The sequence below is a fragment of the Anomaloglossus baeobatrachus genome, chromosome 4, assembly GCF_048569485.1.
Source record: "Anomaloglossus baeobatrachus isolate aAnoBae1 chromosome 4, aAnoBae1.hap1, whole genome shotgun sequence".
NCBI classification, from domain to species: domain Eukaryota; kingdom Metazoa; phylum Chordata; class Amphibia; order Anura; family Aromobatidae; genus Anomaloglossus; species Anomaloglossus baeobatrachus.
Window position 1 is genome coordinate 667,249,525 of NC_134356.1, and position 13,979 is coordinate 667,263,503.

The window sequence follows — 13,979 nt, forward strand, 5'->3', positions numbered from 1 at the left end:
CTGGACTAGCCAGGTCGTCACAGATAACACACAAACACCCCCACTCCCATTAGACAGGGACACCAGCCAAACACAAAACCCTTGTTGCCTCCCTCCAGTGTCTGATGTCCACACCAGGTGGGGCGGAGCCAAGCGGTTGGCCCCACCCACCGAGGAGTGCACAGGCCTGGAGGTGGGAAAAGTGACAGTTTAGTCCAGGAGGTGGAAGTGAGAGGAGTAAACACTTGGGTGTCTGGGTTTGTGGCCCAGGCACTGACAGCAAGGTTGGCAGACAGTGGTGGCCGTCTGCAGGAGTGGTGGAGCAACGCGGAACCATAGGACCGGGGTCGGGCGTTGGCCCGCCGGTACCGACCGGGGAGCGAAGTGAAGCCAGCACACAGAGGCAGGGCCATCGGACCCCGACCAGGCTTGGAGCCGCCAACAATAGTCAAATCCGAATGTGACCGGAACCCCAGGGGTTTCCCAACAGCAAAAGTCCCGATTGAAGGCAACTGCCCACACCGTGAGGGTATACAGCTACCGCATAAGGCTAGAGACCCAAGGGCCAGCGCCTGCGGGCAAACGTGCTCCTCCGGTACCTATACACCGGGGAGCGGACTACCGTTGGGGATCCATAGTAGTCAAACGAGAACATCAAGGTGCAGGGAAAGACAGCCGCCATCACCTGTCTGGGGAGAGACACAGCAGCCGGCTGCGGGACCCGTCCATCCAGCCGTTTGGTTTACCGAGGACTTTGTACATTTCTTACTGAGTGAGTACATCTGTGCCATCCGGCACCGCGCCGCGCTGTCCCTGCAACCCTGCACCTCACCAACCCTGCCTCCCCGTCACATCATCGGGCCCCGGGACCACCGACCCCTACCCACGGAGGGGGAAAACAACATCCCAGCTGCTCCCTACCATCGCTCCCGGGATCCCCGTTACCAGCAGCGGTGGTGCCCATCTTCACCACGACCCGTGGGTGGCGTCACAGACTAAATCCCCCAAACCAACCACCCTTTTCACTCACGGGCAAGGAGCGGCGCTCGAGTCCCCGGATCCGGCCCACCGCTCGAGCCACCGAGCAGCAGCCGCAGCAGCGCCGGACCCGAGCGTTAGCGAGAGCGCAGCAGCGGCGGCGTCCTCCCTGCCCGCGACAATAACATAAGAAAATTTATGGTACAGTATGTTAGCTAATTTCTTGAGAGCACGGTGATACACCAAAATGTAGTTAGAAAACTATGATTGGGCAAACAGTCAGACTTGGAAGGGAATTTCATAAAGACAATTTGGCTGAAATAGATTGCGGGCACCATGTCGCATTTGAACATCCCCCTAAGTACCTAAACAGCAGAAACCCCCTCAAGTGACCCCATTTTGGAAACTACGTACTCAAGGATTTTACTCAGGGGTATTGTGAGTATTTTGAACCCAAAAGTACTGCATAAAATTTAACCTCTTACCCATGGGCCGTAACGGTACGTCATAAGCCATCCTAGTATAATCACCTGCGACTCTGCGGGAAGTTTGTCTGAAAAAAGTATCGCACGTTTTACGTCATATTCCGTGACCCGTAGCGTTCTCATTTTTCAGGATCTATGGCTCAGTGACAGCTTATTTTTTGTGTCTTGAGCTGACGTTTTTTAATGGTACCATTTTTACGCAGATGCTACGTTTTGATCGCCTGTAATTGCATTTTGCGCAAAATTTGTGGCGACCGAAAAACGTAATTTTGGCGTTTGGAATTTTTTTGCCGCTACGCCGTTTACTGATCAGATTAATTGATTTTATATTTTGATAGATCGTGCGTTTCTGAATGCGGCAATACTAAAATTGTGTATATTTTTTTATTTTTGTAACCCTTTAATTTTCAATGGGGCGAAAGGGGGGTGATTTGAACGTTTTTTTTGTTTAAACTTTTTTTATACTTTTTTTTATTTTACTAATCCCCCAAGGGGACTACATGGATCAGCAATCCAATCGCTCTGCCGTATTTGTTGATCACAGCTATATAGTTGTAAACAAACAAATTTTCAACCAAAATTGAATGATGAACCAGAAGGAGAGATATCAGTGGTCAATCAAAATGAAAGATAGTACCACCACCCCATGGTTATAATAAATGGATATAACTGACTTAAAGATTATTATACCACCAATTCACACACAAAGGAATCAGAAAACGAATATATAAAAAAGTAAATTTTATTGAAACCAAAATAAAATGAATAGAGAGCAAGGGGTGTAATTACAAGGCAGTGCACAAGGTGGCGTACCTGAGCGGTGAAGGAAAAATCATAGTGTCCGGATGATAAGTAATATAACTCAATACAGCCTCAAGGAAAATACCCAACACACAGAAATCAGTCAGAATATATAACCCCGTGATGGGTAGAAAAACCAGAGTGACATGTATATAAGTAAAAGTAAAAGTATAAGACCGGAGATCACTTAACTCACCGCTGAGATGACGCCAGGTCCCGCCTACCCACGTTTCGGCACTAGCCTTCGTCAGGGGGGCGCAGGCTAGCGCCGAAATGTGCGTAGGCGGGACCTGGTGTCATCTCAGCGGTGAGTTAAGTGATCTCCGGTCTTATACTTTTACTTATATACATGTCACTCTGGTTTTTCTACCCACCACGGGGTTATATATTCTGACTGATTTCTGTGTGTTGGGTATTTTCCTTGAGGCTGTATTGAGTTATATTACTTATCATCCGGACACTATGATTTTTCCTTCACCGCTCAGATACGCCACCTTGTGCACTGCCTTGTAATTACACCCCTTGCTCTCTATTCATTTTATTTTGGTTTCAATAAAATTTACTTTTTTATATATTCGTTTTCTGATTCCTTTGTGTGTGAATTGGTGGTATAGTTGTAAACAGCAGATATGCTCATTTTCTGCTTCACTCGGCTCCGGGCCGAGTGAAACCGAAAGTAATTCATGTGAGCTACAGGAGTCATCAGAGGACCCTGTGCTACCATGACAACCACCGGAAGTCACGTGATCACGTCACGTGACTTCCGGTATCGGCCGGTAAGTAAATGTTTACCGCCGATGCCGTTATAATGGCGCTGTCTCATATTTACAGCGCCATTTAAGGGGTTAAACGGCACGAGCAGATAACGATTTTGCTCGTGCCTAGCAGGCACACATCTCAGCCGTAAAAATCAGCTGAGATGTGCGCCGATCGCGACATGCTGCCGACAGCAGACCGCAGGCACTAACACTATCACCGCTAGGACGTAATATTACTGCCCGCGGTCTCCTTAATGCACCCTCCTCGCTTCCAATCTCCTTAATGTACCCCTCGCGTGGCCACTCTCCTTAATATACCCACACTCTTCCAATCACCTTAATATACCTACCACGCTGCCAATCTCTTTAATGTATACCCCCATATTTCAAATCTCCTTAATGTACCCCCAGTCTCCCAATCTCCTTAATAAACCCCCTTACGCTGCCACTCTCCTTAATATAACCACATGCTGCCACTCTCCATAATATACTGCCACGTTGCCACTCTCCTTAATATACCCCCACACTGCCACTCTCCTTAATAAACCCCCCCATGCAGGTGTCCACACAACCAATCCCACTACAGCCTCCCCACCATGGCTAAGACCAAAGAGCTGTCTAAGGATACCAGGGAAAAAAATTGTAGACCTGCACAAGGCTGGAATGTGTTACAGGATAATAGGCAAGCAGCTTGGTGAGAAGGCAACAACTGTTGGTGCAATTATTAGAAACTGGAAGAAACACAAGATGATTGTCAATCTTACTAGGTCTGAGGCTACATGAAAGATCTTCATGGTTTTTTTGGCAAGTGACTTGCTAGTTCATCTCCTCTCCCTGAGTGCACTATTTATTACTCACTACTAGAGTTGAGCGCGTATCTACCTATTCGTACTCGCTATGCTCATAACAAGTACTGTTTAATACTCGCGTATTCATTACGAATAACGTGTGCAATGCAAGTCAGTGGGGAAAAGCTCCCAAAGTAACATGTAACCCTTATTCCGCATTATGCGATACTCGCACAAAAATACGGCATTTGGGTTACTCGTTACTTTGCGTGTTTTCCCCATTGACTTGCATTGCAATGCACACGCTATTTGGAAGGAGTACGCAAGTATTAGACAGTACTCGTTATGAGTATAGCGAGTACAAATAGTTAGGTACTCGCTCAACTCTACTTACTATGCACAGTTTTCTTCCTGGAGTAAGGTATAAATTGAAGATGGCTGCAATATATGGAAAACAATTTTTTAATAGTTTTTTTGTTTTCTTATAGCTGGTGGTAACAGGAGAAAGGGATGTAGACAACACTATACAGAACCCTGGAGGCAGCCTCAACCTAAAACTACAAGCAGATCATAATGCGGCTGTCGGACTGGTCGCTGTGGATAAAGGAGTCTATGTGATCAACAACAAACTGAAGATCTCCCAGAAAAAGGTGAGATAATATATTGATGGAAATGTTTAAAAAATATTTTTTTTCCATGTACAAATTTACACTTCAGAAGTAACCATTGTTTTAATTTTTATTTCATAATTCAATAGTATTCATGAACATGAAAAAACCTTTGTAATACATCTTATTAGAGCAATTTGCTTTATTCTGTGATTTTTACATTACTGAGATAGGACATGATACTTGGTACTGGCCAGATTCTATGTAGAGAGGAAGGAGGCGTCAAAGCCAGAGCTCGTCCTTCACCCCTCTACATAGAATCTGTCATGAAGGGGCAAGGTAATGCTCACGGGCGGCACAACACAGAGGGAAAACCATGGGAGTTGTAAATAATGGTACTAGCGATAGGAAGAGAGAGTTGCTGATCTCTGCACTCCCTAATATCCCTAGACAGGTCCTTCCCCCGAGCGCCATCACCAAGGCCCTCCCTGATCCTGAACTTACCCTGACTAGGGTGTTGGCCAGCGAGACACTAGTCCCACTAGTACAATAAAACAAAACCAGGAAGGTAAGATAAATTGGTAGGGAAAGGCACAACAAAAAGCACTCCTTGGTTTCTTCAGGAGGACACTTTTCAGCTGCAACTGAAACAACCCCACAGCTATGCAGAGACAAGCTCCTTCAATATGGTCAATATAGAGAATCTATCACCGGCATGAAGTAAAGCCAGGGATCGGTATTTATAACTGAAGGGCATGATGACAAAATGCTTCAGCTGTGATTAAAGCTAAGAGTAATCTTGTTCTGCAGGGAGAGGTCCTTATATCCTTCAGAATCAAAGGAAAGTAAATAACCTCCAGACACAATACAATCTGTCATCACTGAATACAGATTTTTGAGCGCAAAAGATGAATCATGGCAGAGAAAGGAACAGATTGATCAGATAAAACATATTATATAGTTTTTCTTTCACCTGTATTAGTGATTTAAGAGATAAAAATTAAAATTCCACTTACTCTATAAAGTGATTTCTTAATTCATTCAGATCTGGGAGTCTGTGGAAAAATACGACATTGGCTGTACACCGGGGAGTGGTGCCGATGCGCCAGGAGTGTTCCATGATGCTGGCTTTGCCCTGCATACAACTTTCCAGATATCAAGTCCTCAACGCTCAGGTGATCCAGTTTTTACAGTACAAGAAAAGGATTGCTATGGGTCATCTGGGAATGTTATTTCACATAGGGTTTCCGGTTCTCTTTGCTTATCCAGCTTTGTCATAAGAATTGAAGGGACTGTAATTCCCATGTGGTTTTTTTTAAATAAAATGAATCACTTTACAAGAGACTTATTCCATCATTAGATGGACCCTTTGCACATTTAACACTGGAGCAAGGCTCTTAATCAATAAGGGATATTCCAGCCTACGAAATATTAGATCAGATAGCCCCATAGTAACTACTAAAATGAAGACCACAGTCTCGTATTCACATTTGTAAGAGTTTGATTGGATAGGTATATAAGAAGGTTCACCTCCGTTCTATTCAAAATCTATGGAACCTATACAAATAGCCACTCCCTCAATAACAGATGATATATGTTTAGGCTGGAAAAAAATCTTAAAAACTATTCCTTATCTGGCAGATGCCCACCTTAGCCATCAAGGTCTAGGTGTACCTGTCACTTTTGTATCCTACACGGCTATGTCCAAAGCTATGGCCAGTACCCCACAACCTTCAATGTAGCACTTGAAATCAAACTAAATGTTACAGGTCTTTAAAACAAATTTTTAGCCAAATAATGGCCAAGAATCATCTCCAAGTCCAATGTATGTCTTTGGAAAAATAATTGAGGAACTTTAGAAATTGAAACATCTCCAAAAGAATCCCTCTTTGAGAAACTAAATACAAATCTCCTAAAGTAAGGAATTACAAGGTGGCCATAAAATGTCCTAAACCGTGTGTAGACTGACCCAGTGGACAGAATTGGCTGAAAATTGTTATGTATGCTATTCAAGGCATGGGAAAACAGAAGGCATCTTAAAAATAATTTTTATACCAAAACTCCCCACCAGGTGAAAAAGTGGCGCTGTACAGTGAGCGCATCTTGCAGCTCAGTCTTCAAGATGCCTGTCTCTTTGTCGGATGGTGCGCTGTTACTGCAGTTTTTTTATGACAATGCCAGGAATGCTACGGTTGCACTAAGAGCCTTTCATCATTTGAAAGACCTTCACACACATAGTGGTCCAATGACTGTCAATTCACTGAGACAGATGATGACACGTTTTGAGGCAATAGGGTTACTGAGTGTTCAGTCAGGACACGGACGATGACCGGTAAGCAGAGAGGTTGTGGAGGACATTGCCACTGTCATCATGGAACAGGGCACAAACAACCCTGCCAGGAACAGTGCACGCAGTGTTTCCAGGCAATTGGGGCTCCCGCACAGCACAGTATGGAAAGTTCTCCACAAGGTCTTGCGGGCATACCCGTACAAAATTAGTCATTATCAACAACTTCTTCCTCATAACAATGATACCCGCATCAGATTTGATGTTTCTTGCCAGTCTGTCCTGAGGAAGGGAGCTGTGTCTCCCAAAACGCGTTGACCTGTGCATTGAATAAAAGCAACATTAATCTACAATCTTCATGATCGGCTAGTCATTGGCGTGGCTTGGACACTCTATTCTACTACTCTCTGTTATCTGCCAATTTGGGGACCGCTGCCGTGGCTTGGAGTAACTAACATGCTGTTATAGGAGTTGTAACTTTCACAACCCCTATAGGTGAGTAATACCACCCCTCTTCATCCCCCCTTTGCTTCCGGGGTAAGACCCTATTCCGCTTCTTTTTCCACAGTTTATCTCCAATGATACCCGCATGACATTTGCATTCCTGTTTCTCGCGAGAGAGGAAGTCAATTGGCCATGAAATGTTCTGTGATGCAACAAAGCGCATTTTTACCTGAATGGAACGGTGAACACACAAAACTGTCACATATGGGCTACCGAAAAACCGCATGCAGTCGAGGTGGTTCCGCTGCATTCACCAAAGGTAACCATTTGATATGGCTTCACCTCATCATTCATCCTCGGACTGTTCTTTACGAAGAAATGAGGCCAACTGGGGTTGCTTTCTGTTCCGTGACAGCAGCGAGATACCAAACAATGCTGGAAACAGTAGTCGTTACACAACTTCAACAGCGGCAGCGTCTTCAGGCGAACACCTTCATGCATAATGGAGCAGCTCCTCACATCGCAAATCCTGTGAACAATGTTCTGCGTACACATTTTCCCGATGACAGGATTTTGAGCCTTTCCTTCCCTAACGCATGGTCAGCGCGTTCGCTTGATCTCAATCCTTGAGATTTTTGGTTGTGGGGACAGTTGAAAGAGCGTGTATATTGGGTAAATGTTGACAACCTGGCTGACCTCAAAGACCACATCATTTTGGAAGTGCGCAGCATCCCACCAGACATGTTACACGCAAACATCGAGAATGTTCTGCATAGGATGAACATGATCACCATGCATAATGGCGGCCATATGGAGCAGTTATGCTAGTCTGTGGAACAATTGAGGCATCTCCAATTATCGGCACATGGATGTTGGGCCGGTCGCTCACTGTACAGCGCCACTTTTTCACCTGTTTGGGAGTTTTCATATATTTGTTTTTTTTAAGATGCCTGACATTTCCCCATGCCTTGAATAGCATACACACCGATTTTCAGACAATTCTGTCCACTGGGTCAGTCGGCACACGGCTCCAAACACCTTAGGTTATTTTATGGACACCTTTTAGATAATGCCTGCAGGACTGCCAAAATATTCTTAGGGTATGGGATTTCACTTTTGGAACAAAGACTTGATTGGGGGGATGGCTAAGTTGCATGGATGCTGGGAGTGTCTGTATTTATTATACAGTTATGTATACCAGAAACTTTTAATTGGAGTAAGAACTACTACAACATAAACTGATGATCTTTGCTTAGAGGACCAGCCTACAAGAAGAACACTTTTTCATACAATTTTATCTGGGAGTTACACTGATACTCTACACATAACGTCCTTCAATTTCATTCTGTTTCCACAGAGCTTTCATGTGAACCAAAACTAAAGCGCAGACGACGTTCCTCAGCTCTGCTGATTCAAGAACAGGACAGAAAAGGTCACTTGTTTAAATTCAATTTTCAATTCTGTCTTGTTTTTTTTGCATTAGTTCCACTGTCTACAATGATGTTCCTTATCCTTTCAGCATCACAATACACAGGGGCGGAGAAGAAATGTTGTCAGGATGGTATGCATAAGAACCCCATGGGTCACACTTGTGAACGTCGGTCTCGCAACATCGTGGATGGACAGAAATGTGTTGACGCTTTTCTCGACTGCTGCAGACACATTGCACAGCAAAAGGAACGTGAGAGGGTACTAAAAGAACAAGATAAAGATGCAAGAAGTAAGTACACAGGAGAGAAGTCGACAGAAAATGATTATTAATCCTTTCTAATTCCATTATCAGGTTGCAAATTGTTTTAAAATTTAGGGAATAGAGGGAAGTAGTTGTGCCTGCACATTATATATCCTAAAGTCCAACAAATTAAATATCAAATTGGAATTTATGTTAAAGGGTTTATTTTCAATCCTTGGCAACAAATTGATCTAAGGGTATGTGCGCACACTGCTGTTTTGTTTCTCAATCCCTCTGGCAGAAAAACACAAAAAACTCATGCTTTTTTGCCTCATTTTTACTGCAGTTTGGTGCATTTTTGCCGCGTTTTTGTTAATGCATGTGCAGCGCTCCTGCAGCCTCAGACACCACAGGATACTGCACCTCATCTGGGGTGCAGTATTCATCGCAGATATGGAGGAGGTTGTCACCAGTAACAACCACAACAACACTCAACCAGCACATAACATGGCAGTTCTGTCACAGGGACCGGGCTAGGATAGGAGCTGGGGTGGCCATCACGAGGTATGGGACCTCATGCCCACTAGTTCAGTGCCCCTCGATGCGGGGCACCCACACAGGAGAAGTTAGGAGCCACCTCACACACAACAGGCAGTTAGCGCCAGACAGCATCCGAGTCAGGTTGGACTCCAGAACGGACAAGCAAGCAAAGACACAGAAAGCTTGGGGCTAGTGGTCTGGAGCCGGAGGTTTGACCCGGGTTCTTAGGAAAGAAGGGGGATCCCAGGTGTCCCGGGGAGTGCAGAAGGCACCCATGATCCGTTCCACGGCCCAGGAACTGGGGTGGAGGAAGACCATCGAAAGGTGACGCACAGAAGGAACAACCGGCCACGACCTCTGAAGTATCCGGGGTTGACTGAGGCCCATCACAGCGTAGCCCGGTGCTCTAACGGCAATGTGTGACCAGTGAGTAAAAGATCTTGAACTGTTCTACCTGTTTCATCTTTGTACTGCCAGCACCCTCCCCATTGCGCCTCAGTGACTACTACCACCAACATCCTCCCTGGGGCTACAGCTCTGCCTGTGGAGAGCTGAACCATCCGAGCTGCATTGTCATCCGCCCCAGCAGAGAAGTCCTTCAGCGACGGCTAATACTGGCTGCACACTACAGGCGTCACGAGAAACTATCCCCATCATCCCCATCCCCTGCCTTTTATTGACACGGGGGGGTCACGGGATCGGGCAAGGCCACTGCGGCGTCCCAGGAGCAGCACCACGGCCCAGCGATGAGTAAACCTCCCCCCGACCCCGTGGGAGCGTTAATTTTTTTAAAGGAGAAACAAAATATGATAGAATAGGAAAATTGATCACCACTAGTAATGACTCTCGCAGTGTGCATTGAATAGCATGTTACCACGCCCCTGTGAGTGTGCTACCATGCTAAGAGGGCGAAATAAGTGGCGGAACTAACGCCCTTGGGACGATTCGAGCCTGTCTGAGTGCTTGTTACAAATATTGAGCATCTGAGCATGGTTGTATGTATGTGTATATATAAATATATATATATATATATATATATATATATATATATATACACACACATCTATATATGGTTTTTTTTTTCAATCAGGTGCTGATGACAGTGAATATCTTGACATAGCTGATGCAGTAACCAGGACGTTTTTTGATGAAAGCTTTTTGTGGGATGTGAAGATAATGACTGAAAAACCAGATGACAAAGGGTGAGTATAAATATGTGTAGACCAACCCCTGAGGTGTATTGTACAAAGCTAAAAGAGAGGGTTTTGTTGACACTAATATCCTATGATTTTTGTGTATTGCAATGCCAGACCCAGCACCTAGACAGGAGTGGTGGATAGGTTTCTGGAGAAAAAAAAATTACCTGTTTTCTCATCTCATTCAACGCTTTTAGGTCTTGCATGTTTTAGTAGATTTCAAGTTCATGATGTTGCGTTGTGATGTACTGTAGACTTAATGCAAATACTGTAGTGTCAAACCTCATTATCCAGACACACAACAACTTATCCACTCTTCTAAACACATTTTCCGTACATGCGTCTCACCCAGAAGCGCTCTACTGTAACATTTTTGCTATCTTTAAGAATTTCCTCGTGAAGACATCGCAAGTTTATATTCCCTATTAGAAACCACTCAGGATATGTCCAAAATTCAGTAAAGGCAACTTTACACGCTGCGATATCGTTACCGATATCGCCAGCGTGCGTGCCTGCTCCCATCGGTTGTGCGTCACGGGCAAATCACTGCCCATGGCGCACAACATCGCTTACACCCATCACACTACTTACCTGCCTAGCGACGTTGCTTTGGCCGGCGAACCGCCTCCTTTCTAAGGGGGTGGTTTGTTCGGCGTCACAGCGACGTCAGTAAGCGACCCAATAGAAGCGGAGGGGGCGGAGATGAGCGGGACGAACATCCCGCTCACCTCCTTCCTTCCTAATTGTGGGCGGCCGCAGGTACGGTGAGCTTTCTCGTTCCTGCGGTGTCACACATAGCGAAGTGTGCTGCCTCAGGAACGACAAACAACCAGCGTCCTGCAAAAGCAACGATATTTGGGAACTGGACAGCATGTCAACGAGCAATGATATGGTGAGTATTATCGCTCGTTAACGGTCACTCCTGCATGTCACACGCAACGACGTCACTAAAGAGGCCGGATGTGCGTCATAAATTCCGTGACCTCAACGACATCTCTTTAGCGATGTTGTTGCGTGTAAAGCGGCCTTTAGAGCTCTTGTGGATGTGAGGAGACAATATATTACACCGTGTGCAGACTTATTAGGCAAGATGTATTTTAGCAGTTTTTTTATTATTAATCAACAACTATGTTCTCAATCAACCCAAAAGACTCATAAATATCAAAGCTTAATATTTTTGGAAGTTGGAGTGGTTTTTTTTTAGATTTGGCTATCTTAGGAGGATATCTGATTGTGCAGGTAACTATTAGAGATGAGCGGTGTTCGAACCGAACCATTCGCCAATTTCAAATTCGAGCTGTTTTGGGTGATGTTCGAGTTGTTTGACGAACTCGAACGATTTGCTTCACATTCAACCGTTCGAATTACCGTTCGATAACGGTTCAATCACCAAAAGCGTAGCTAGTTACTAGCTTGCTTTTCACTGTAATACTGTCAGTCACTGTTAATAATGATATTATCAAAATTCAGCGTATAGTGTGCGGGGGAGGCAGGGTTTAGATCAGTGCTGCTGAGTGCTGAAAGAATGGCAATCGCCATTTTTTTTTCCTAACCGCGTGTCCAGTGGGGCGAGCCAGGCTGTCAGCCAATCAGACACACACAGCAAAGTGGATTTTTGCCAGACAAGCAAGGGCATGTTTCATTGGCTGTGCATGTCACATGTCCTTGCCCTAAAAGACCCGGCCATTTTCCCCATCGCCGCCATTATCTGAGTACTGCGGGTGTGTGTCAGTCACCGCTCCTGCTGCTGTGGGTGCTATACACTTATACAGTGCAATCGAGACATCGGTTTAGGGATTAGGGACTACTTGCAATTTCAGCCCTTTTCAGGGCTAGATTAGAGCAGTTCATAGCCATTTTTGCTAGGCAGGTCTGTTCCAGCGCTGTGCAAGGGTTTTCCACAGCGTCTGTCTAAATCAGCTCACGCAATTCTTTGGGGCATAGTATCAGTGTCTGTGATAGTCAGTGACGTAACTCTTCAGTCAAGAAAGCTATACCACCTTTGCATTCTACACCACCTCTCCATTTCTACTATCCAATTTTTAACTGCAACAAACAGTGTCCAATTTGTTCACAAACAAAATGAGTGGCAAAAGGCGAGATGCTGGTGGAAAGGGGAACATGCATGTTGGAAAGGGAAAAAAGTTTGTGTCCGTGGGGTAGGTGGTAAAGCAACAGTAACATCTGCTGAAGAAAGACCATATTCCAGCCAAAGTAAGATGTCTACTACTTTCCGTGGACAATCTGATATGATCCCTTTGGTATGGAAACGACCATTGCTAGCAAAGGTAGATGAGGCACAAAAACAACAGATGCATGAATGGATCTCAAGTGCTGCATCAAGTGGCCTCTCCTCCACCTCAACTTCAACATCCCAAAGACTCCAGTCCTCTGAGTTGTCACCCCAATCGCACTTGTTTTCTACCATCTCTCAAGTTTCCACCCGCCCTGCAAAGTATGGGGTAACAGAGATGGTTGAGTCTGCAGAGCTGTTCAGTCACACTATAGCCTGGAAATCAGAGGGCTGCTCCAAAGCTGCAGTGAGTCCAGACAAGGAAATGATCTGCACTTATGCCCAGAAGCTTTGTGAGTCAGATTCAGGCCCAGATGAAGAAGGTTCTGAGCATAATGTAGACCCTCATTCCCAAACTGTAACTCCTCTTGATGGAGACAATGAGGAACATGCTGATGATGATGAGACTCAGATACCTGATTGGAATGACAACTTCAGTATTTGGTCAGGGCAGGAAGAGGTTGGCTCTGAGGTCGAGGGGAGTGCGAACACACAGGTTGATGATGAAGTTGTAGATCCCACTTACTGTCAACCCACAGTCAGGCAGTCGATGGGGTCAGCAGAGGAGGTGGAGGAGGATGCTACTGATGACGAGGTTAGGCTGTGCCTTCCTGGACAGAGACGGAGTACTGGAAGCACGTCAACAACTGCATCCTCAGCCACAACTCTGCCTCAGAGCAGAAGTCGGGGTGGCTCTGCAGGTCGCATGGGCTCTAAGCCTTGCCTAGCCTGGTCCTTTTTTGACATCACAAAGGATCTCCTAACTCATGTCATCTGTAAGATTTGTCGCCAATCTCTAAGTAGAGGCTAAAAACTCACTAATTTGAGTACTTCGTCCATGAACCGTCACATTTGATATGAAGCATAAGTCGCAGTGGGAATCTCAATGTGCTACAATGCGGCCTAGCGTAGCGGGCCAACCACCGTCTGCCCCTTCAAGTGCATCCGTGTGCTCTTCATCCTCTGTGACTGTGAGGACAGCAGTCACACATGCTTTTGGACGCAGAACTTTCACCTCTTTACTTGCAACAGGCAGTGTGGTTGGCAGGTCATCAGTTGTTTTGGAGGTGGAAACAGCTGCTGGTGTTGAGCTCTCTCAGACATCAAGAGAACCACCTTTGGATGAAGGCAACATTATGTCTCTGCCTGC

At 45.4% G+C, this 13,979-nt stretch overlaps 1 protein-coding gene across 1 annotated transcript in view; it reads left to right on the top strand.

Moving 5' to 3' along the window:
* Window positions 1–13,979, top strand: part of LOC142302077 (complement C3-like) — a 339,126-nt gene that overhangs the window by 142,116 nt on the left and 183,031 nt on the right. The window contains exons 14-18 of the mRNA XM_075343156.1: window positions 4,278–4,439; window positions 5,443–5,572; window positions 8,486–8,560; window positions 8,648–8,848; window positions 10,431–10,542. Of these exons, the coding sequence (XP_075199271.1) occupies window positions 4,278–4,439; window positions 5,443–5,572; window positions 8,486–8,560; window positions 8,648–8,848; window positions 10,431–10,542 (680 nt within the window). The remainder of the gene's footprint in view (window positions 1–4,277; window positions 4,440–5,442; window positions 5,573–8,485; window positions 8,561–8,647; window positions 8,849–10,430; window positions 10,543–13,979) is intronic.